Source organism: Ischnura elegans, chromosome 5, assembly GCF_921293095.1.
Source record: "Ischnura elegans chromosome 5, ioIscEleg1.1, whole genome shotgun sequence".
Classification (NCBI taxonomy): Eukaryota; Metazoa; Arthropoda; class Insecta; order Odonata; family Coenagrionidae; genus Ischnura; species Ischnura elegans.
The window spans coordinates 81,936,886-81,961,267 of NC_060250.1; the positions used below are offsets into that span (position 1 = coordinate 81,936,886).

Genomic DNA, 24,382 nt, shown 5'->3' on the forward strand with positions numbered 1-24,382 from the left:
CGAGAATTAGAGGAAATAAAAGAGCAAATGGTGAATGGACAACGGAGTAGGATGAGGGTAGGTTCGGGGGGTTCAAGCCGTGCACGCCAGAAATTTTTGAAAGACACGCTACTTCAAACGAACCGTATACCTGAAAGCTCACCCCCAAAACAACACCGAAAAATATTTCTGCTTTCGGGCTAGCGCACGAAATCGTGTCCACCCACTTCTTCATCTTCGATGCACACACAGAATGCTGAATTGTTATTTCAAACGCATTTTTCCTCCCCTATCTGCGGAATGGTCTTCGTACGCAACAGGAGTATGTACTTCCGATATCAATGATTTCAGTGGCGTAACTAGGAACATGCTGTGGGGGGAGATGGGGAGCCTGGGGAGGCGAGCCACCCCAAGCAACGGGGAAGTCCAGGAAAGAAATTTTTTCACAATTGGCTAAAGTATACTCATCTCAATGACTCAAATGACTCACTGCCATGATATTAATAAATGATTTTTAACTTTAAGCAGATGCAGTTATTTTAAGTCAAAACTAGAAAACAGTTTTAAATATTTTTTTACTAACCTGAGTCTTTGAAGAGGACCAACCCCCTTAAACCCCCCCCCCCCCTCCCCCCGCAGTTACGCCACTGAATGACATAAATCATTAGCGTAACTGAGCCCTATGCAGATTCATTCACTTAAGGGGTCGGCCTTCATCGCAAAGAAATCGTCATTCTTCATGACCGGGGTTTCGTACAAATGATGTCGTAAGCAGAGTTTCATAGTTAGGTGCATTGGGGCATCAGAAAAGATAGCTACCGACTACAATTTACACAAACATTCTTTTAATTCAGAATTAGCGAGGAGGCATTCTCACTAACGATCTGAAACTATATGCACCACGGCTTGTGCCAGTCTCAACCTCCAGACATTAATCGATTTCTCCCGGGTTATAATCTCGCAAAATAATTCCCGCCAACACCTATCCCCATCAGAGTAAGGAATGGTTTGAACACAAGAAATCACATACATAAATATAAATTGCGCTACGGCTGTGGCCTGACTTTAGACGATATTTCTTAACCAAAGTCGGAAGATTATTGAGGTACCTCTTGAATGAAACCGACTAATAACACGGATGGGCTTCGGTCGATGATTCCCTCCAATATATATTACTTTAACATGGAACTATTGAAATTTTATTCAGACGGAGCACTAATCAGTGCATCTAAATTGATCCAAAATACCATTAAAGGCTTACTGTCACATATCAAGGATAGAGTGAGCAAAAACATTTAGTAAAAATATGCAAGATGTACACTACGATACAAGGAAGAAAATAGTGTTTTTCCACACACACTGACGATGCCCTTGGTCGATGTAAATGCCTGAAATTCCACAATAAATTGTTACCTTCGCTTAATGTAATCCCAGAGTATCACAAAAAAATTCGGCACGAATCTTTTAGCTTAACTTTTCTACGACTGAATTAATTCATACGCCGGTTTTAAGCTGATAATTTTATGAATTTCATTTAAGATTCAAGCTTTTAACCGCGTTGAAAAACACTTCATGTAAATAAGTGAAAGAAAGCAGACTACATAAGACGCATAACTACCATTAGGCGTTAATAACACCTGCATGCAGCTGAACTCACCGAATTCTGGAAATTTGATCGCTTGATCCCGTGAAAACACACACTGTATTAACCGCGAGCACTTATTAGTGCTAAGGACAAATCGCACTACAACAGACCGAAAGATACTCCGCATTTACTGTTGCTTTTATTTTACCAGGATTTGATGTTCTGAATTCTTCATACATTTTCTCGCCCAGAGATGGCAGCATGTCTTTGAGTGTTAGGGAATCGGACCTAACGAAATTCGATAATTCGACGGAGAAATGTAGGATGAGGGTTCTTGGAGTCGTTTGTAAAGTTAATTCTCTACTTTAGCTATTTAGCTAAAATAGGAAGTCATGTTTGAGGTGACGTTTGACAAGAATAATATTAATCGTGCCTAGTATGGAAGAATGATTATTAAGAAGATCGTTGGTATCTCTCTACTGCTTGTCCTTGTGAAAGGTATGTAATTTATTAATAGTTTGAATGTAGTTTAGGCATTGGGAATGTTTGCTAATGCTTATAGTAGGTGGTACCAAGATAAAATTATTCGTTTTTGTATCACCCAACATAATTTTGTGTTTGCTGGAAAATGTTTGTTTCGCTTTTTGGGAGCCTCAATTTAGATTAATGCATGTGCAATGGAATACACCGTGTTATTGTTACATTGCGTATTCATTGAACATGAATTGCTGCATTAGGAAGTTTTGCTCCTCAATTCATGCATAACACATGTCAAGCTCGCTTTGGCTCTCAATCTACACCTCATGAAATTGAGGTGTTGGGCTTTGGGATATTCTTCGCCCAGGCTTTTGCCATGCGTCAGACACGGAGTATCCAGAAATCCAGGAGGAAGCTGTTGATATCGGAAAGAATCTGGTCCTGAGATGCACAGGTCCAGACAGTCCCCTGGGAGCACATAGTACCGTGATGTGGGTCCGGGAAGGTCGGAAGGAGAAGCTGAATCAAAATAGAGTCCAGGAGGATGGAAGTCTTTCTCTGGTTAGCCTGAAAAGAGAGGATGCTGGAGTTTACGCTTGCAGTGTGGAAGGAGAAAATGGTGGAAATCATGAGGATGTGATCAAAGCTCGGGTCAGGGTGGAAGTGAGGAGTGAGTATATAGAGCGTTAGCGTTGCTTATATGTGGTCTTGGCCCTGGAATGACGATGAGTTACATGCAGTCTTAATTAGTTGGCTGTCTTTGGCAGCAGCTGCTAATATGTGGTTCCTACAGAGCAAGATCAGAAATACTTAGCTCTAGCAAGGTGTAAAGATGAAATGCCATAGTACGTTGATTCAGGTAGTCTCATAATCCACTGTTCCCTTGATCATTCATTACCCATTTAATGTCCTGATTAACATGTTTTTCAATTAGGTGCGCGAATCACTTAGTTTAGAGGTGCTCTCACTATTGCTTTTGCTCATTTGTGGCCTGCATGTGACTGTATAGACAAGATCCATTCAGTGTTGCCATTTTTTTACTTGATGGTGTTAAAGTTCTTAAACTTAGGTAATCTTTCATACTATTAAAAATCTACCCGTGTTGCCCATGATTGAATGGTTTTGGATAGCAAAACATTTCTTTGTTGAATGCTCTGGTCATTAATGTTATTCAGTTTAATCTTGGCACTTAACACTGAATCTGATAGTGGTTAGAACTTTCAAGGTGCATAGTGAAATTGACCATTCAAAGCATGATTATCATTTCAGTTATCTCATGATTTGATGAAGCTCTTAAAGTGCTCTCTTTGACGATAGTGTTAAAGATTACAATTTTTATGACCTTTCGGGTCAATTCACTGTCACATTTTATCATAGTTTCTGTTACTCTTGCAAATATATGTTGGTGTTCATGACTGATATTCATATATATATTTATATTTTGTGCTCTGATGGGTGTTGTTCTGCTCACATGAATAGATCATTTAAATTGGATGTTTATTTTATTAACAAATTGTGCTAACTCTCCAGGCTAGCCTTGACACCCCTTAAATACACTTGTAGGTTAAGAAGCACTTATAGACTATATTTGTGGAAGTGATATTCAACTTGTATTGCTACTTTTATTATTCACCAATAGATGAAAATTCCTGGTTGTTTTCCCTTGTATAGCTATCAATAGTATGTCATTTTTGGCATCATTCTTTTTTATCTTGTTTCATTGAGGACTTATGAATATCATGTTGGCTTTTCATCTTCTGGTGATGAATGCTTAATTATGTTTTTTAAATGATCCACTTTTATTTTTAGTTTGATTTGTTTTATAAAACTGGAGATACTTTTGTTGCTTTAAAGGTAATATTTTTGAGTCAAAATACAGAATTCCCAACATTGGAAATAGATAAATGGTGGCTTTAAAAACATTGGCCATATTTTCCTGTAATTTGACTGTAGATAAGCCTTTGACATATGTGGTAAATGTTGATATTCCAAATTACAGAATTTGTTTTCAAGTTATTTCTGTATTTGCCAGTGATTTTCCAGTTACTAGGTGTGGAAATACTTGAGTGTGTAAGCCTATTTTTCCCGTAACATTGAAGTGAATTGATGCACATAATTAATGCTTATTAACCTTTGAGGTTAATTTTTAAGGTCATTAATGGAAGTATATTGTTATAATGAAAAAATGGCTCATTTAAGCTTTGATCCCGCAAGAAACTTCACAAAGATGTAATTTAAAAGTACATACTTTTTCATAGTTTAGATATACCTACCATTTTACTCACAATCTGTCTCTTTTTCACTATGAACAGTTATTGTTCAATACATTTCAATGGTAATTCATGACGGACATTGATCAGTCCTAAGTTTAAGTGGAAAGTACATTAAATTCTTATCATGTTTATTGAAGAAATTTTGTTTCAAAAAAGTTTGCAAATTCATTTAGAACAAGGTTTCAATCTTTGTGTGGCCCGGGGTTAAAAAAAAATCATTTTTCATTCATCCCATTTACTCATGGTACGTGTTACATTTTTGAGATCTTTCAATAATGAATTGCCACATAATTCTCAATTTTAAGAAAATAAGATCCAATGCTACTCCTGCTGCAGGATTCAAATGGATTAATTTTTTATCTAAATATATCATGTTGCCACTTCACATTCTTGTTACACCGTATGCCACGCTATTTGTTTTCTCAAGATCATGGATTATTTTTTTGTAGCATATTGTCTATTCAGTATGCAAAGACCTTCATAGGTCCTTGCCATTCCCAACATTGAAGATTATTATGAAGGAAGTGTATCATTAATTCATAATATTTCAATCCTGCCACTGCAATAAATGGCAGTGAAATTAACATGAATTGCCATGAGAAAAAATTCCCCTATTCTGGGAATCAAACCACTGGCATTTGCCTCCCCAGGCCACTGCGCAGACCACCACCCTATCCAGGTTCCTGATATCCCATGGTTCTCCCAAGTGTTGTCATCATGGATGGACTGTGAGGGCTTAACTTTTATTGCCATGAGACTGTACAATTGCAGTGGTTAATGAGGAACTTGGATAGCATAGTGGTCTATGTAACATATTAATTTTTTGCTTTCATCGATAAGATTTAGTATCCACAATTGACCCAAAGAACATGATCAGAAAGAGTAGTGTCTATTAGTAGTGACTATTTCCACTCTGACCCAATCAACACCATTTATGTGAACTAGACTAGTTACAGAGAGCCATCACCACTCTTCAGAGGTTAATGCAGTGTCATTGTTAAGGTGGTGACTTTTTCAAATCATGTGAGGGCTAAGAAACACGGGCATGAGAAACTACAAATTTAAATTTCAGTTCATACCTTGGAGAAGTTCCGGTACAAAAACCTCACAATGATTGATTTGAAAGTACATAATATCATTTCATAAATTCCTTACAAGAGGCAATTTTTATTGTAGCAAGAGTCACATGATTGAACTTTTATTCTATAATTAAAAATTTAACTGCATCAACATCAAATCATTTTCATGTCAATGCATAGTTGTAATTTATTTTTCAATATATATTTCATATTTCACATTGTATTTGTAGTTAAAAGAGTGGTAATTTCTTGTAATGAATTTTATTTTTCCTATGATTGGCGTATTTCTAACCTCATTCCTGCTTCTTTTTTACTTACAGCTCCACCTCCAGCCCTGGTAAATGTCACTGTACATCCATCGACAGTGTTAGCGTTACTACTTTGGGACGTGGCAGAGGACGGTGGTTATCCCATATCTCACTTCACTGCACGTTACCGCCTTGCTCATCAGTCAAACACTCAGCCCAATGTTAGTCCTAATCAAGAGTGGCATTTTGTTGTTCCAGATCATATCAGTGCAAATGTGGTGAGTAATTACTCTGTTTAGATGCTGATTAATATAATTTTAGAAAAATTATTAAATACAGTACTCTCGGTAATTAGAGCAACGTTATTACAAAGTTCTCGTTACTACGAAGCAATTCGTTGGTCCCGACGAAAAAAAGGTCTATCCAATTAATACTAAAAGAAACGTTATCACAAAATTTTCGTTATTACAAACCTCAGTCCCTGTCCCTGCAGTTACAAAATGAACTTTATTACAAAGTTCCACAAATAAGCAATGGCATTTAGGTGGATATACAAAGTTTATCCTAATAAAAGTTTAAATATGCTAAGATTCTAATGATTGCGCCACGTTTAAGTTCTCCTCGTGTAACGTGCCCAAGAGCATCAGTTATGGTTCTTTCTCCAGTATACACGCAACATCATGTAATAAGCTTCATTCCTGTGGAATCGTGGTTTCCTTGCTCATAAATTGGATGTAAAGTTAGTCCTCTTCTTACGCACTTCGATTTACAAACTTTCAGATAAGCGTGCATTCAAAAATTTCAAATTTCAAATTTAGCCGATGTGACGTGGTGTGGCGTAGAGGAACTTGCAGTTTGGGCATAATCTGAACAAAGTATCATTGAATCAGGTGTGAAGTTAGGAACTTTTAAGCGTTTCCCCCATTCTTCCTTACTGCGGAGAGCGATTTTTTTCAGCTCCGGCTGCGTCGCACGCCCAGCTATGTCAGTTCGTCACAATCATGAGTTGCCACACATTTGTGATACAGTCCGGCTGGTGAGAGTTGTCCGATGACAGCGCAAAAGAAGGAGAGGAGAACCCTTCACCAACACAGTTTGCTGCCAATCACTGCCCCCAAAATGCACCTCACACCCTTGTCTAGTCATACAATGTTGTCACATGCGTATGAAGCACAGAAATAAGCCTGAACCACCAAAACAAGCCCTTTCTTCGAATCTCCAAAATAAGGGATTATTCCTTTGGGTCCTTCACGCTTGTCATCCCTTCCGGCTCCCTTCTTAACGGAACCCTTTTGTTTACAAGTGATGTGTGTGTTTCGCTTCCTTACCTGGCAATCTTGCACCATACCTTGAACTAGACCCTTCTGCCTGTCATCAGACAACTCTTGGTGGCTGTACTGTAGGTTTATCAACTTGCGAACAAGGTCTCGGAACATGTCTCATTCGAACATGTCTAATGCGAATAAAGGACTTACTGTATTCAGGAGGATATCAACCCTCAATTGCATCATGCCACATTCTTCTATTGCGAAACTGAAATGAATTTTCTTGTTTTAATATATTTGCACATAATTTAATAGCGTATATTATGCACTGTTTTTTTTCGACGATTCCTTATAGAAATGTTGATACAAACTTTGTTATTACAAACCTCTGCTTTTTCTGTCCCTTTTTAATTTGTAAAACTCTTCCTATTCATGGCAAGAACATGAATAAATGCTGATGTTTGTTCCATAATGAGCAAGAAAATTTTCTTCTGTACTGTAGTTTTGTTGTCACAACTTTGATTGTAATTCTCTTCCTACATTACAAGGGGCAGCAGACAAGCATCCTCCAATCAATGCATTTTCTAATAGCTCTCTGCATTTTGCAACATGGAATAACAATCTTAAATTAATGTACAATAGGATGTTTATTCGCCGACAAAGTACCGTATAAGCTTGTGTAAGAGGCGCACCCCTATTTTGAGGATCGAAGCTATAAAGAAAAAAAATTTTGCGACATTTTTTTTATCCTATCGTGCGGTGTTGCAGACGTATGCCTGGAATTTCGACAGTTATCGAAATGTCTTCTTTCAGTACTATTTGAAAAAGGAAATTTTGAAAACTGCGGCGGCATAAGAGGGAGTAGAAAGAGTTCCGATCCTCTCTTTGCATACGCCATCGCTCTACGTTGCTTGTCCTACTCACGAACAATTTTGTTTAAAAGCTCTCGCAGGAGTATTGCAATAGAATTGCAGCCGTGGAAAATTTTAAGGCAAAACACGACAGGCCAATGGCATGAGCTTTCCCAAGAGATTGAACTACAATCGGGGCAATCTCAGCGCCGTAGGATAATAACCACGTCGTAGATTTAAGGCCCCTTGCACACGCACCTATTTTGGACGGCCGGTAAAATATCGGCCGTCCACATTCCAATAGTGAACAATGGGAGAGCATTGGAGCTTGCACACGTACCGACCACACGCCGGCACCGGCAAAATGCCGGTTAGCTGCCGGCTATTGTCACTGTGGATCGCCGACGCCGGCTCAGAAAACTTAGCAACGTATTGTTTGACCGGTAAAAATCCGGCGTGTGTGCAAGCATCGCTTCGCCGGTAAAATATCGGCCAATATTTTACCGGCCGTCCAAAATCGGTGTGTGTGCAAGGGGCCTAACGGAACTACACTCGGCTCTCCATCAGCTAATGCCTCTGCCGTTTTTTTCCTTTCCGAGACTCCACAGGAAAATATCAAGTTACAGGGGAACAATGGAAACGTATTTCATCCCTACCCCATTCCACCAACTGACCTTTTTCGGTCTACCAGGTTCAATTCCCCGAGTTTCTGGAGGTCAAATGCTACGTAAGTCACCTTCTGAGCTCGAAGATATCTCGATATCTTTCAGCAATTGTATGACACGCACGAGGTTCTAAAAAGAATTAGACCTAACGCGACGTATATCTTACAGCATTTAAGTTTTTTGAGCTCTAATTGATTGACACAAAGATTTAAAGCTAAAATAAGGCTACTAATATTCAACATAGTCCAAACAGCATAATTTCGGAAGAAACAAGCGTAGCATAAGCGCATTCAAACAAGACGAGACGGACTGGAAACTCAGGCAACGCAAACTGCGTATATCACATTCCTGCGCCTTCGCCCCTTCACTTTAAAGGCAACGACGTCACATGCAAGATCGGACGTGTTCTTCCCTTGCTCCTTCGCTCATAGCTTTAAATACGTAGGGGAGGGAGCCCTCTTCCCCTCGACCTCTCCTTCAGCGCTCTTCACTTATAAGCATTTCCGATTTCTTCTATCCACCATTAAGTCCAACAATGAGCACACTCGTTCGAATTTTTCAACCGCAGGTTTTGACACCAATATTACTATATGCAGTATAAATGCCACGGGATGCCCACTGGTGGCAATAAATTTAGCGCGCGCTCCGGAGCGAATCACCCCGCGCGATCTTTTCAATGTTCACCTCTGGGGTACCGACGTGACGGCGTGATGCTTGCAAGAAATTCAAACAGGAGCATTTTAAAAATACGTCACTAAGGGAGAAACTCCCCTGCCTGCCGCTTGATTTTGACCCAGGGTTTCAGATGACTGACTCACGCTGAAAACCAAGGCCACTCAGTTCCCCTTGAACTTGCAACCGGTGAAGGGGAGGGGGGGAATATAAGAAGTTTGTGTAAGAGGTGCACCCCCATTTTTGGCTGCAATATCTGGGAAAAAAGGTGCGCCTCTTACACGCGCTTATACGGTATATCCTCCTCCTGGGTTCCTCTCTGGAGACTGTTCTATGAATGGATCAAAGAAATGATCTTCCAGTACTGGACTATAAATATTGGGCAAAAAATAGACTCCCCGGAGCAGAAGAGTTTAAAGGGGCTTAAGTCATTAGTGCATACCGGCAAACCATGGTAGCTGCCCTCGGAGAATAACTCATGTTGTCAGTTTTCACGTAACAATTCAAATCAAATTCTAGCCAAATGAGGCAATAGAAGGTAGCCTATGAATGAGCTAACACCATTGGATTGAAATTTATACGAAAATTATCCATTTTTTTAAATAATGGAGGAAGAATAATATATTATGCAACGACTCAGCAGCCGGCAGAATTGAAGGTCCTGATACATATTGTCTTTGCAGAAGAATGCTTATGAGGAAGTACTACCTGGTTAATTCATTTGACTGATACGGTAATATTTTTACAAGGATATGCTTGCTATTATATCTTCATTTACAATAGAGAGTAAGAAGCTACAACTCACTGCTGTGCATGTAATTTCAGCAGTGATAAGAGATTGCTTCTCTTAGATCTGAATACCTTTGCCCTTCATGCTTCCTGCTTGTCCTCTTGTAGTAAACAAATGAAGATTAACAGCCCAAAAAAAGTTTGCCCCATGAGGGATCATTTCAGTGATAGCTCTGATTTTGTGACTGGCATTACAATTGCTCTTCTTATATCCTAATGATGATATGGGATAATGGGATAGAATAAGGAAACTTTTCAAAAATGTTGTTAATATTGTTATGCTGGGTGAGCATACTAATAGGACAAAAACTCTTTTACTGTTGACAATTGAGGTATTACAGTGCTAAATTAAGAATGGAACTGAAAAGCCAAGAACGAAACTGTGACCATCTTATCTAACTACTTGATCTTGCTGTTGTGAAATTAAAGAATTACTAATACATGAAGAGTATACAAGTTGTGGTTCATACACAAAACAACTTTGTCTTGTTAATGCTCTTTCATCTGCAACAGTTGCACATCAAAAGAGTTCCACTAAACACCTTATCTTTAACAACTTCTGTTGCCTCTCTGACCTCTAATAACAATGAAGCAGCGGCCACTTCAGTACCTCTACACAACCAAAGCAGTGTCATAACAAATGGATCCATGATGGTAATTGATATAGTTTCACTTCAACAAAAGCTGTTATATCTGAATTTTTACATCAGCAGTATCTTACCAGAGACAGTTCAAAGTCATGCTAACAATTTCTCTCCTGCTTTTAGGTGTCAACAACCACTTTTTTTACTGTTTAATCAAATGCTTGCTGTCAAGTTATTTTTACTTATAATCTCTCCTTCTCTTATATGTTCAGTAATGATGTTATGAATAAAAGTAGAAAAACAATTCCATAGTGTTGCTTGCTCGTAAGTTTTAATTGCTTGATGCCATATTAAAAATGGCCAGATATGATTTTTGTATAATAATAATGACAAATAGATCTGTCTTAATAAACTTAAATCACCACAAGTAAAGGAGGAGCTGATCTGACTTTTAAAGATTTTACGTGACTGATGTGATCAGGTTGCACCGTGATCGGTAAATTAATGTTGTCTTCAATATTTACTTTTGATATTTGTCAAACAATTCTGCAGAAAAATGAATCAGAAACAAAACAGTTTCCTAAGCACAGTGCAGAATGCAACAATTGGCATTGGCATTGCAGTTGAATTAATGCTTAAAATTGATGGTAACATGAAATAACTTTCAGTAGCTTCTGCAACTTCAGACTGGTTTTTTGCCATGTTTGTGTGTGCCAGTGATTTTTCTCGCAAAACATGCAGATATGATGTTGGTCATAATCCATATGATGATTGGTTATTCCATCCCTTCCATTGCTTAATCACATTTTTATGAAATAATGGCGGACTTTTCAAATTTACTATAATTTTATCTCTATTTTAAGTATTGTGGCAATGGTGGAACAGTTCACGTTGTGCAAAGGAATGATATCAACTGTTTTCTTGCCAATCCCAAGTCTCTGTATTACTTTGATATTTTGTTCCATTGTAATGGTTAAAATTTAGTTGCACAACTCAGTGGCTAAAAAGAAACTGCAATCTGAAGAAAAAAGATCATTTTCAGAATTACTCACAATCTTGCACAGGCCTATATCATGAAAAATTTGGAAGTGAACTGTGCAGAAAATAATTCTAGGAAAAAAGCTCTCCTACCTTCATTAGCATCAATGAAATATCAAGCTTAACAGCCAGCTGAAATGCAGTACAACATTATTAATAATTGTTTTCAATCTCACAAATTTGCACAAGAAGAATAAACTGGCAAGGGTTGTATAATACTGCCCAATGTTAAATTCTCTTCCACATATAAGCTGAGCAAGTTAAACTGTAACAAAATGTGCCAGCAGATATTATTTGGATAAGTTAACTCGTTCCGTGCTGATGACGTAGCGTCTACGTCATGGCAGCCACTACCCAGTGACTGATGACGTAGACGCTACGTCATGATTCCCTTTTGCGTTATGTTCCGCCCTGAGCGCCAGCCACCGCTGTTAGGGTATGGGAGAGGGTCAGTCACCACTCTTCGCCTATTTGCCGTGCGGAAAGCTCCGAAAAAAATTTTTTTTCGATTTATTTTGTGTTTTTCTATTTTACCCGGTTTTTCTCTGCAAGGACGTCTTTGGGATTGGCTTTTTACAATGTATTTTTTATTACTTTCATTTTATAATGCAGAAAACAGTTATATATTCTCACAATTGTTATTATACCTAAAAAAAAACTTTTACAAATATTCAAAGCGAAATAATAAAAAGATACTTTTGCATTTGACGAGGATAGGTAATTACTTTATTACAAGGTATTTTATCTTTCTTTATGACTTTTAACGCAATGATTAGATTGTGTTTATTTAATTGGTTTCTACAAGAAGGAATACAAATATTTTTCCCTTGTTGTTATTTTTATTTTTAACTTCAATTAACGCTATCGTGGTAAATTGCTTAGCTGGTTGCCTAATTTCGGACATACTCCAGGTATGTGTATTTTTATCCTTACGATATTAATAAATGCTTCCGTTCTTATACTTTTAAAGTTTCCGAGTGACTTTTATTTGCTATGATTTCATCATGGCAAAATTTGTTGTTATCCCTATGTTTATTTGCTGCTATGCATGAAATAATAAGTATATTTGCATAAATTTTACAATAACTTCAGTAAAGTCCTGGTTCCACATTGCAATTTATTTTTACTATTTACATTTCATGCACAATAGCTAGACTTCCCCATCCTTATGTTCACTAGCATTAGAATTAGAGACTCATTACTTGATTTTTTCCATAATATCCGAAATACTTACAAGCATCTATTTGGCATCCTCCCCAACAAAAAAAAGCCTAAGAGAAAAATTTCCACTAACCCAGTTACATGCCGCCGAACTCAAAGAAACTGATCCGGCCCGAGGATATATACATCCGAGGATATAAAATGGGCTATACGTGTCCTGAAGGAAATTTACTAGATGGAAATATTTAACCATAGAAGAATTTCCCCACTTTTTGGCCTTATTTTTCGTGCTAGAATTATCCAAATCTCCCGTATCTCCAATAATTGAAAAGCTTGATCTTTATATGACTTGCATTGCTTCAGGAGAGAGAAGTCGCTTGATCAATTCATGTCGATTCTCCAAGCCCTTCAAATCAACAAGAACCTATCTACGTTCTCTGACTCTAACACTCCTCTGGCCCACTGATTATTCAAAATTAGCCCCATATAGACGCATTCAAGGAATCAATGGAAAAAGTAGTGACCCGCTCACGTGACCTAAGTTTGGAAGAGTCTATGGTTCCTTGGAGAGCTAGGCTGGGATATAGTAAATATGTGAGGGAAAAGCGCTACAGGTACGCAATAAAGTTGTATATGTTGACGGAAGCAAAGGGTTTGGCACTGCAGGTCCTCCAACTCAGAAGTGTCTGGAAAAGGCCATTCGGAGAAGATGGTAAAGAAATGATGGAGGATCATTTAGACTGAGGCTAATCCTTTTATATTGATAACTTTTATAACAGTGTAGCCAGTTCTAGACTCCATCCAAATTGGAAACCTAACTTGACGGGGACACTGAGGAGAGGCAAGAAAGTTATTCCTCTTTTGGTGCTCTGCTGCGAATTAAATAAAGGTGAGGTGGTGGAGGCCTTTCATGAGTATAAAATCGGTATCCTAAGGTGGACGGATAAGAGGGAAGTGCGGATGATCATCGCTGAATTTAGTGCAAAAAATGAACGAATCTACGAAAAAACGAGGGTGCACGCCGAGAAAGCCTCAGGCGGTGGTTGAATACAGCAATTACAATTGTGGCCTCGATCATTGGGATCAAATGATGTCTGACTTTCCCATTGAAAGGAAATCCATCAAATGGTAATAAAAATTGGGAATCCACCAACTGAAATCACTGTTGCTGAAACGTAATTTTTATTCAAAGAAAATTTTTGAAAAATTCCTCTCATCGACTTTCTAATTCCATTTATAGAATCTCTTATGACAATATCTGTACCTTCGATCCCTTTGAGGAGATAGTCATCCTGGCCTGCCTCAACCAAAATCAAGGGCTTATTAGGACATTTACCCGATTATATGAAAAACACGATAGACAGAAAAGACGAAAACAGAAGAGATGTAGGCATTGCTTCAAGAAGAATGTCAACCAGGATACATCATATTATAGCCCTGCCTATCTGATCCTCGATTGTGTCTTGACTGTTTCCAGAAGTATCATAAGAATTTGTGATGCAGAAAATTATTTACCCAGCAGAAAAAAAATATTTTTTTTATGTTTACCTTTTATATTTTCTATTTCAATATTTATTTAAAAAGATATTATTTTATGCGAAGTATTTAGTAACTGAAAAATTATTCTAAAAATGCTGGTCAATAATTGATTTGTAAAAACATATGTTTCGTTGCAACAATTCTTCGTTTATACAAATTTTCCCTTTCATTTATAAATCAATGTTTATCATTATAAAATCTTATCCAAAGGATATCATATCGTTCATAATAATTTTTCCACAATAGGTAGCAACACTTTTGCTGGAAATATTGGTAATACTCGCAATATTTTCTTTTGAGCAATAAAACATTTAAAATCGTATTTGAATGTATCATTTCCAGATTATAAAAATAATGTTTGCTGCATTACTATTTCCATTAGTTTTTTCCAGAAAGTGATAAAGTCTGAACGGGTTTTCGCTTCAGTACTGACAAAGAGAAAAGAAATGTGGGAAGCATGTAGGTGTGTTGCGGGAAGGTATCAAAAGTTTGACAGGATACTTTGAAAATTTAAATTTCAAATTTTCAACAAATGAAGGGTTATTTTAAAAAAAAAGTGCGAAAACATGTAGCAGGCATCACAAATCATAAGATCACGTCGTTAAAATAATAATAAAAAAATAAAAATTTTTGCCAAAAAGTCAGCCACAGGGCATTTTCTTCAAAAAACGGTCAGCACGGAATGTGTTAAGTGTCTTGTACCAGATGATGGCTCAGTGAGCCGAAACGCGTTGTACGCATTAGAAATTCTTGTGGAAAAGTGCTACGATCTTTCATTTACTTAAAGATATTATTTGCTTTATACATTTGCATTCTAATATTTAGTACTCATTACAGTAATATGCAAATTTCTATTGGTCATCAGATTGAAGGCACTATCAGTCATACTTCACTACCCTTTCTATTAATTAATATTTTTGAATGAGTGTCCCTGAAAGATAATATCTGTATAATATGGTTAACTATTGCCATGCACATGAGGCCCAGCTTCCACATTCTGCCAGCCGCAACAGCCGACTCCAAAGCCACCGAATTTGAAATCTTGGGCATTTTGAATTTTTCCATCGGGTAGGAATGTTTGTATCTATGGAAGTTCATTAGTTGGCTTTGTGTAAGTTGAGTGCTTATTGTATATTCTAAGTTGAAATACATATTAGGAGAAGTTTATAAGTGGAAGAATTTTTATATTCTATCTTTACAAAATAATTAGAGGTTGAAAGTGAGCATTTGGTTTGGATAGAAGACGGTCACTTTACTGTTAACATCCGTTCTTTTTATTTCAGAGGCAAATTGATGTATATCGCCTTCAGCCAAATTCAACATATATTTTCCAAATCTGGGCCTCTAATAGCCTTGGGCCTGGAAATGTGACGGAGATGGAAACAAAAACATTAAACGATGTTGAAGAAATCGGTATGTGGCATTCACTTCTTTCGTATTTTTATTCCAATCAGTTTAACTTTTTTTGTTGTGGATCTAAATAGAGCTCTTAGTTGAAGTCATGCAAGGGCTTCTGTGAAAGCCACTGTGCATTTATTGGTGTACTCCCTAGGGTGATGATACTTCTTAAAAGGAAGTTGCACCTATTTAATGGCAATTTCATTTAACAGATGTCTGCATAATTTCTGGGTTTCTGCATGTGCAACTTATATTGTGATAACAGTTTCACTGCTGTTGCAATCGATGTCCTCAGGTCACATATCATATGAGCTTTTTGGATGGCTTAAATTGGTTATTTTTTGGTGTCAATTTTTCAACCGAGATGATAATTGATTGCTTGACTTCTTTCCCATGTAAACCTCTTCTACCAGCTGTGAAGGTGGTGTCCATTCTCTCTGTGGATATTATTTGACATCTTGTTTATTTTGTTGGATTCTTTAAGTAGCCACAGATAGTATTTCCTTCCTTCACCAAAGATTTTTGCTTTGTCTAATAGAATGACTTGACGCATTCACTCCTGTCATTTTCCACAATGATGGGTAGTTGAAACTGGTTATTCCTTCTGGCCCTTCAATGTTCCTGAAAAATTAGCACTGAATAATGGCTTTCATATGTCATCCAAAATCCTTAACCAACATTTCACCTGAGGATGCTCATCGGGAACACCTGTGAAACTGTCCACATGTGAAAATCCAGGAACTGTGGAGAAATCTGCAAATCAATGGTGCAGAAAACTTTGAGTCAACTGTAGTGAGAATTTGCATGAATTACTGGAATCACCGTGAAACTGTTCATGCGGTAAACCATAAAAGCCATGGTGACGAATGCAAATCTATGCTGCTATTTCAGAACTGGCTCGACATCTTTTGGAGGGGGCAGAGGAGTTTGATACCCGGGTATGGGTTGCGGCAGTTGCTGTTGTGATGGGAACTTTGCTGATGCTTGCTGTAGGAACCTGTTATTTGCTCTACAAAGAGTGCCAGACTCCCAACTGTAAGTGATCACTGTTTGTCTCATTATTGTCCTGATTTTGATTTCACTATGATTTTATAAGTGTATGAGTGAAAAGTGGATGACGGCACACAGCGTTGCAGAAAGTCGTCTCCGGTTGTCTCGTCTGAAAGCCACCTAAATTTCACATGAATGGCTACTGACAAAAAGGCCTTTAGTCTGAAAGCAGACTCAATGTTGCATTGTCTGTATTTCACGCTGTAGACAGCGCATCATCCAAATGGGTGCCGTACCGTCAACGGCGTGATACGACTTGTTTGAAGACTTTTCTTTCTTTCTTTGAGTCCGATGGTTAGTTGAAAGAACGGTTGCCGTGAATGGCGGCAGGCAAATAGTCAGCTCATTTGAAAGCAACCACGGCTACAGAAATGTTACAATGTTGGCGAAAGCGACAAACTGACAAACCCTTAATTGCACGAGTTAGTGAGTAACTTTTAAAAGAAAAAAAAAAAACCTGGAAGCTATGAAATCGGAAAGTTCTTTGTGTTCTTTTCACATCGGAAAGTTCTAGTCTCTTTTCACGTTTTTGCCTCAAATGCACTGCAGATCATTTCAGCTTTGGATAACAAATTCAAATCCTAGCAACCGTTCCGCACTGGTTCCAAAGTACCAACTTTATGCGACTGGTTCTCGATAGTGGTTCCACAGCCAAGAAGCTGTGGTACTAAGAACCGGGTTGCGGAACTGACCTATCTCTACTTTTGACTATTTGTTTGTTTTTCTCCTCCTTTATAATGGATAATTTAAGCTCTACCCTTGAAAAAAATGTTGTTTTAACAGGAACTAACCTCTAATTTTAAAATAGTGGATCCCAAGCTATGGCTTGCAGGCCACATGTAAGGCCCTCCCATCCAGCTTGGTTTTCATCCACAGCAAAAATCAAAGAGAGGCCCACTATGTTTTCCAAGAAGTCCCTGCATAGCTAACCTTATTCGGAGCTTGCTTTTATACTCCTCTTCTCAGTCAATTAGATGATTCAAACTATCTAGTGGCAGAGTTTTTGAGTGGTTGTTTGTTCACAACTTGATTATTTTTATTGCAATCTACAACAACATGTTCGTTTTGATCGAGTGTGTCATCGGCCCTGAAATTGCTGTTTTATAGTTAATATAGCCCTTGGGCTGAAAAGTTTGGAGAAATATTGACATTGAAATGGTACTGACTTCTGTTAGTATCTTGACAACATGATATTCAAAATCATTAATGAACTGAAGTAAGGAAAAGACTATTTTCAGGCTTGAAATATTAAAAAATGCTGCATGATTGTCTCGGTCCCTAGTATTTTAATATTATGTACTTTATAACACAACACTCATGTATTTAGCACCAGGGATTTGCAGTATTTGGTATTCAGAAATCAATTTAAAATAGATGAAAAAATAGCATACTTAGTGCACATTTTATTAATTCAGGTGAAGGTGAGTTATCATACTCCGGAGATACAAATTTTCAGTTCCTTTTGTCTTTGCAATGATATACTGTTACACCATTCAATAGCAAAATGAATAAGCTCTAATGTATTTCAAAATCAGGGTAAGTTATAGAGAAAGAACACCGTGCTGATTCCGCCAATAAATGCCTTTTGTTGTACTTTTCAAATTTTAATTGGTTGTCTGATATTTTTCCTGATATGGTAGTGAGTCTGTAGTTGTTTTCACTTGTGAATTTACGTCATCCCTCTTGGTATTCAAAGCTCAATGAATGAATTCGGCTATGTATGCCCTTCTTTTTACTGTGGAACTAATGTTTTTCAGTGCAATCAGAGGACCAGGAAGTGATAGAGCTTCTGCCTAACATTATACTTAATCCTGGATTTGATTCGGATGCTGAAAGGATAGAACCAGATGAGAACTCAAATGATCAAACAGCTTCTGTCCTCAATAACAACACACTTGTTCACCCAGCGAGAGTTTGATCTTTACTTTTTGATCCACATTTGGCCTAATGCCTAGGTGTGCAAAGTTGGTGATATCATCTAGGTGTTAAGGGAACCACAATGGATGCTCTTTGCAACTACAAGTGTAAGTCTTTCACTAAATTCAATATGGTTGAAATTTGATGTAATGGGCTGTTTTTACACCATTAGCCTCATATCGTAGAGTAATGGTCATTTGAGGGATCTTCAGGAAGGCTATAAGGTTTGTGAAAACATTTTTGATTACTGTTGTAATTATGAAACTTTGTATGTTGCAAAGGGATGGAAGGTCAGCATTCTCCTTCTTTTGTTGGCCTCTCTTCCTGTTGTATTTCCAATGGTGGTGTAACGTTGACTGATGGTGAATCAAATAATTTGTATTTGATTTATGTCATTGTGAGAGATATGGCAGAAGGTAAATGGGAGCTGTTTGGCATAACGGGATATTGTAATGGCATGTGTGAGCAGGATTCTTGAGTTAAGCATTATATCTGAAGGCATAAGAAAACAAGTTTATTTGTCAAAGATCTGATTTTCTGCTAAAGCTGTGTTATCTTTTTTAAATAGCATAGGTGAGACAATTATTCTCATCCTATAAAGGCTCTAGACACCCAGGAACTCTGCGAGGAAGAATTGATTCTTGATTATTGTTGAAAATTGTCACAGTCCTTGGGCTTTCAATCACTCAATGGTTAGTGCTGAAGTACTTCTGAAGTATGTATCCACAGAATCCATCAAGGAAACTTCTATCATGTTTGTTTTGATAAACATCATTCGCTGTCCATGTGACAATATTGATGCGATATTATAATTGAATTTCAAGAAACTGATTTAAATGAACCAGATCACAGTCAATAAAAATAACAATTGTGAATTCAAGGTTCAACTATATATTTTTGTGAATATCTCTTTTTTCTCTCAAACATAAATTGGTCTCTTTTATTGCACGGAGAATATATACAGTAAGCCAGACGTTTTCTCATAAATTGAAATAGATCTGAGAGGTTACTTTTTCCTTGCATTCTTTTTATTTTCCCTGTGTGGGTCATTTCACGCAGGCTGGAAATGTCTTGTCTGTTTTTTATTGAACCGTTGTGAAAAAAGAGTCGAGGGCCGAGAAATAAGATGGAAAGGCGGCCGTCGGAGGCCCTTGTAATTCCTATGCCTTGTATGGATTAACTTGCCATTAGTGAGAAACACAAGTGTTTTTTGTGTGTGTTTCAAGATGTAGTTGCTTTGCTAGGGATTTTAGGGACAACATAGTGCATATTTTAAACAATACATGTATTTTTATTATAGCCCACTTGCTTTTTGTTGTGATAACTTGTGGGTTTATTGTAAGTTGTCATGTCATGTCTGGACTCAAGTGTTGTGATGCACATTGAACGGTTGTTGGTTTGCCTCTGCCTTCATGTGCAAATATTATTTTAGCTGTTCTTCAGGTCCTCTTCTATAAAAAAGGGTGGGGGTTGAAAAACCTCTTCCCATTGTTGATCACTTAATAATCGTATAGTTGGCTCACTCTTCTTTGCCAAGTACAAGATCTCTGTTTAGCTGCCATTGATACTGTCGTGTCTTGTTATTTTGTACAAATGGCTGAAGTGTGACAGTTGATGCTGCTTGTCACATAACTTAGGTAGTTTCACGTTGACCCCATGCCTTGGCTCTAGCTCTTGGTTTCCCATGATGCAAAAGTCAATCGTAAGTGTGCTGCCCTTGAAAACACTAAGGGATGTAATTAGATGTCACTTTATGAAGGTTTATATTGGTTTCTTGAAGGAGACCTGATATATTCCAGTCTTTTCAAGTTTTGTTTAATGAAGGGGATATGCCATCAAGGGAATTTTTTATGCATAGAAGGTAGAAATCTGTTGATGCTATGGAAGCATGAGTTATGTGTATCAATATTTTTTACACTACAAATTTTATCTGCATTCATTTTTGTTCAACTTGGAGGTCTCGGAAAGGGACAGACGTCTTTGATTGGTTGTGATTACTCTGTTGCTATTTTCTTGAGATAAACAGTTTCGGTGCAAACTCTTTGTTTACTCAAGAAATCATTTATTTTATATTGTCATTTTTGGAGAATTTGTATTCTTTTGAATGAATAGTATTATGAATTGGAAAACTTAATTTTAAAGGTGAGGAATTGAATCTGTGGTTTATATACTTTAAATAATTAAAAAAAAGCTATCTATACGTTTGGTTATATCTTTGCTAAGTAAACTAAGTGCATTTATATGTAATCAAAACTGAACTAGGGTAATTAATTTTTCACTGTTTGCTGAAAACTAATGCTTTTATTTTCTGTTATTGTCTGCATTTGTTTTTTGCTCCAAAAAGTTTTACCATTGGTATCTGAAAGTCGGGAGGCATCATGCATTTGTTGTGCTGACTTGCATAACGTTCATAAGTTTGATATTTAAGTTCAGTATTAATATCTTTTGGCCTTCATTGTTGGCATCTTTTTTCTCACTTAATAATTTTGTTAAGGTGCGTGGTTTTTTTTTACTCGTTGGACTTATATTTTTCTAGCAGTTGACAAAATATTGCTTGGCAAATCTTCTTGTAAAATTAAGGTGTACATAATTTTAGTGGGTTAAAGGTTGTGAATACAATTTTGGTGTGATAAACATAGTAAAAAATGAAGGTTCTAAGAACTAACATGCCTGTCATACCTCTCAGTCAACTTGCCTTAATGTAGTGAAGTAGCATTCGGTGATCAGTAGATTGGTGATACTTTTTGGGTTGCTGTTTCTGTAAAGGGTATGTTTTTAACACTCAGCAAGGGGAGATTAAGGTATGGCCACTTAGTTACTTTTTTCTATGTTCTCTTATTTTGTGATCTCATATGCTTTTTGCATAGTTAATTTATTATTTATTTATTTATTGGATACTCTTTTTTCTAGGTAGTCTCCCAAATTTTAAACTGCATATTTATAGTTTTCCCATTTTAACAAGTTTTTTGTTAATGCAATCTATGTTACTTTATTATCTTCAGATCTAAATAGGTGTTCCCTAATTATACTTACACGTTTTTTTTACATTCTCATTTCTTACATACTCAATTTTATGTATACCTGGTAATTTCACAGTGCCTCAATGGATATGAGTTTTATCCTTTTCTGATTTTTTTAATGGACAAGAAAAGCAAAACCACACCTAAAGTGAATGCTTTAATAATGTTGTTAATTGCATGAGTGGACTTAAGTCCAAAAAAATATCATTTTTTCATAACCAAGCTGTGTGCTTAGTATTTTGTACATGAAAACCAAGCTAGGTTATTAGTGCAGGTTAGATTTTTGTACACCTACTTGTTCAAAAATGATTTTGGACTATATTTATGGCATTTTTGAAAACTCATGATTCATAATGGTTGTGTCTGTCACACTTTCTTGTGGCATGAAATTGGTTCCTCAAGGTTAATGGTCTAGGGATATATTGCATGAGAAAAGTGAGGAAATTATTACCTCACACTTTTCAGTAATGTTTCCAGCATATGCCACTGCAAGATGAGAATATTTAAGAATTCTGTTGTGTGATACAGGGCATCATTCATTATGGTTTCATTTTTTGAGCATGTGATCAACTAATTGGTCATCATTAGGTTTTCTCTTTGATAAATCTCTTATATCTATACAATGCTTGTTGAGGGGAAATTTTTGTCATCAAGACTTGAAATATTGTGTTTCATTTCAATGAAATTAAGATGTCACAAGAAACCCCTTAAGTTTTTTTAAATGTTTTAACCTGTGAAAATTAATTTTTCTTTTATCACTGTGCATGTTACTATATGTTTGGTCACTCAGTAAATTACATTTGTACCTTTTTTTTGACCAGCTTATGAATACCTATATGCTATTGAAATGTGGCTAATCTTATGCTGAACCAAATAACATGCATATTCTGGAGTAGTTTTTCATCTGTGCTTAGAAGTTAAAATCTTGGGTCTGTATTCCTGTAATATAATGCTGTTAAATGGAAGAGTTAATTTTTCACACCATGCAGTACAAGACATTTGGTGGCCCATGTATACCTATGATTACAGTACCATATTTTCCCCTTCCTACCTATAAAATGCACTCTTTATCAAAAATCAACTTATATCTACGTCAAGCAGAGTTTTGAAATGTAAAAGAAATACATGAAATTGGGACGAAATTGAGAGCATCATTTTATCCTATAACTTCCTCAGTGGGTGTTCAAATTTCAAGGAGTATGGCTGATCTTGAAAAGCTATTTTAAATGACTGGTCTGCATTTTAAATATTTTTTTTGTTTTTAACCGTTTGACTTCACTTATGATTTTGTGAGGGAAAGGTAAATCTTGTTTAATCTTGCATGGCTAGTAAAATGTTTGTGCCACAGCATTTTTTTCCAAGGTTTTTGGTCAGCTATCGCAGTAACTATCAAAGTTAAGCTGTATGGACATGAAATTTTGGATAGATATATTGCAGCCTTGGTGCATTTTATTGGCTGGAATGTCTAGCTTTTTCATTGAATCATGTTCAGTGGAGGTGTGTGTGTGTGCGTTGTTCATTAGACAAGGAATGACTCTCCAAGAGTGAGGAGACATGTAACTTAAAAGCTGTACCCTCTTCACCTCTTGTCTGTCTTTGTAAAAACATTGAAGTCCGAGAGGGAGGGAGATATCTCTATAGGGATAATGCATTTGTAGCATTTGCTGTGTAATTATTTAGTGGTTAAATATTTCCGCAATGGCTTTTAAGGTACTAGTTTCTCCTTCAAAAAAAAAACAATGTATCTCTTTTTGAATGAGAAAATATTTTTTGTACCCAAATTGGTCTGTTATTTTCTTGTTTGTAACTTTGTCAAGGGTATGCGATGATGGCACTGGGCTGTCGTCGCAAAAGAAAATCCTCAGAGAAGAGTAAATCAGAGACAAAAGGCATATGAGACTGATGAAAAAAATGTGAAAAAGTTAATCATGTATTGTAAATGTTTTACCTGGTACATGAGAGATACTCAGCTACTTGAAATAGAACTAACTTAAAAGGAAAACAAGAACAGGGATTTATTTCTTGGTAGGAATTACCTTGCTGTAAATAGGAGAAGGGAGTAGTTCTCTGCTTGGCTGATCCAACCACACCACCCTAACCCTTCCCATGCTGCAAGTCACTTGCACAATAATGAAAAGGTTGTGAACCTGGTGCAATTTTTTTTTTCAAATGCATGCCGTAAAGGCCAAGCAACATGTGTCTTGAAAGAAATAGGGGTTTACTTAATGAAATTTAGAGAGTAAGCGTAGTGTTTATCTCAGTACATCAATGTTATTTATTTTATTATCCCTGATTTTAATTCTGTTACATTTTCAAGCATTAACACCTGTATAGAAATTTTTTTTTGTCAATTGACTCGAGGCAATGTTTTTCAGTTTTCTTGATTGGACTCTTATTAGATGCCAGTGTTTAGATAGTGTTGCCTATCATTATACCATATGGACATCATTTTTTTTTTAATTGAGAAAATGGACCCAACTGTTAACATGTTTGAGTAATATATATATTTTATTATTTGTCACCATATTCAGCCAGTGTGAAAACAAATCCACAGATGTATTCTTGCTTAATAATTCATCCAATCAAGTGGCTGGGACATGTGTTCAGAGAGTGAAATTAAATTGTAGCAGTTATAACTGCATGAGTTATGTATTTGTCATTTGGTAGTCATTTTGCAAGTCGATAATATGGATTTCATAATTTTTTGTAATTTTATTTGTTACAAATGTTTGATAATAGCAATGTCTTAAATTTTGCAGAATCACAATAAATATAATTTTTGTATAGCAAAA

The 24,382-nt window shown here is 36.7% G+C and overlaps 2 protein-coding genes across 8 annotated transcripts in view; one reads left to right on the forward strand and one right to left on the reverse strand.

The window, feature by feature from the left end:
- LOC124159116 (protein retinal degeneration B) overlaps positions 1–1,775 on the reverse strand; it is a 274,532-nt gene extending 272,757 nt beyond the window's left edge. For all 6 annotated transcript variants that reach the window (XM_046534682.1, XM_046534680.1, XM_046534679.1 and 3 more), the window contains exon 1: positions 1,637–1,775. The gene's annotated coding sequence lies outside the window, so the exon portion shown is untranslated. The remainder of the gene's footprint in view (positions 1–1,636) is intronic.
- Positions 1,776–1,826: 51 nt separating this feature from the next.
- On the forward strand, positions 1,827–24,382 carry LOC124159117 (protein turtle homolog A). Of its 2 annotated transcripts, none has more exons than XM_046534684.1 (6): positions 1,827–2,062; positions 2,379–2,711; positions 5,714–5,919; positions 15,489–15,618; positions 16,495–16,638; positions 18,411–24,382. In XM_046534684.1, exons 1-6 carry the CDS (start codon positions 2,011–2,013, stop codon positions 18,569–18,571), a joined length of 1,026 nt encoding a protein of 341 aa, XP_046390640.1. In that variant the 5' UTR covers positions 1,827–2,010; the 3' UTR covers positions 18,572–24,382. The 2 variants fall into 2 exon arrangements, with proteins under 2 accessions (XP_046390640.1, XP_046390641.1); XM_046534685.1 differs by having other exon boundaries at positions 2,409–2,711.

Bases quoted from the DNA above. Each gene is read 5' to 3' on its own strand.
- LOC124159117 (XM_046534684.1), top strand. From the start codon at position 2,011: ATGATTATTAAGAAGATCGTTGGTATCTCTCTACTGCTTGTCCTTGTG. The intron at 2,063-2,378 runs GTATGTAATTTA...CATGAAATTGAG, and splicing joins ACTGCTTGTCCTTGTGAAAG to GTGTTGGGCTTTGGGATATT. The intron at 5,920-15,488 runs GTGAGTAATTAC...TTTTTATTTCAG, and splicing joins ATCATATCAGTGCAAATGTG to AGGCAAATTGATGTATATCG.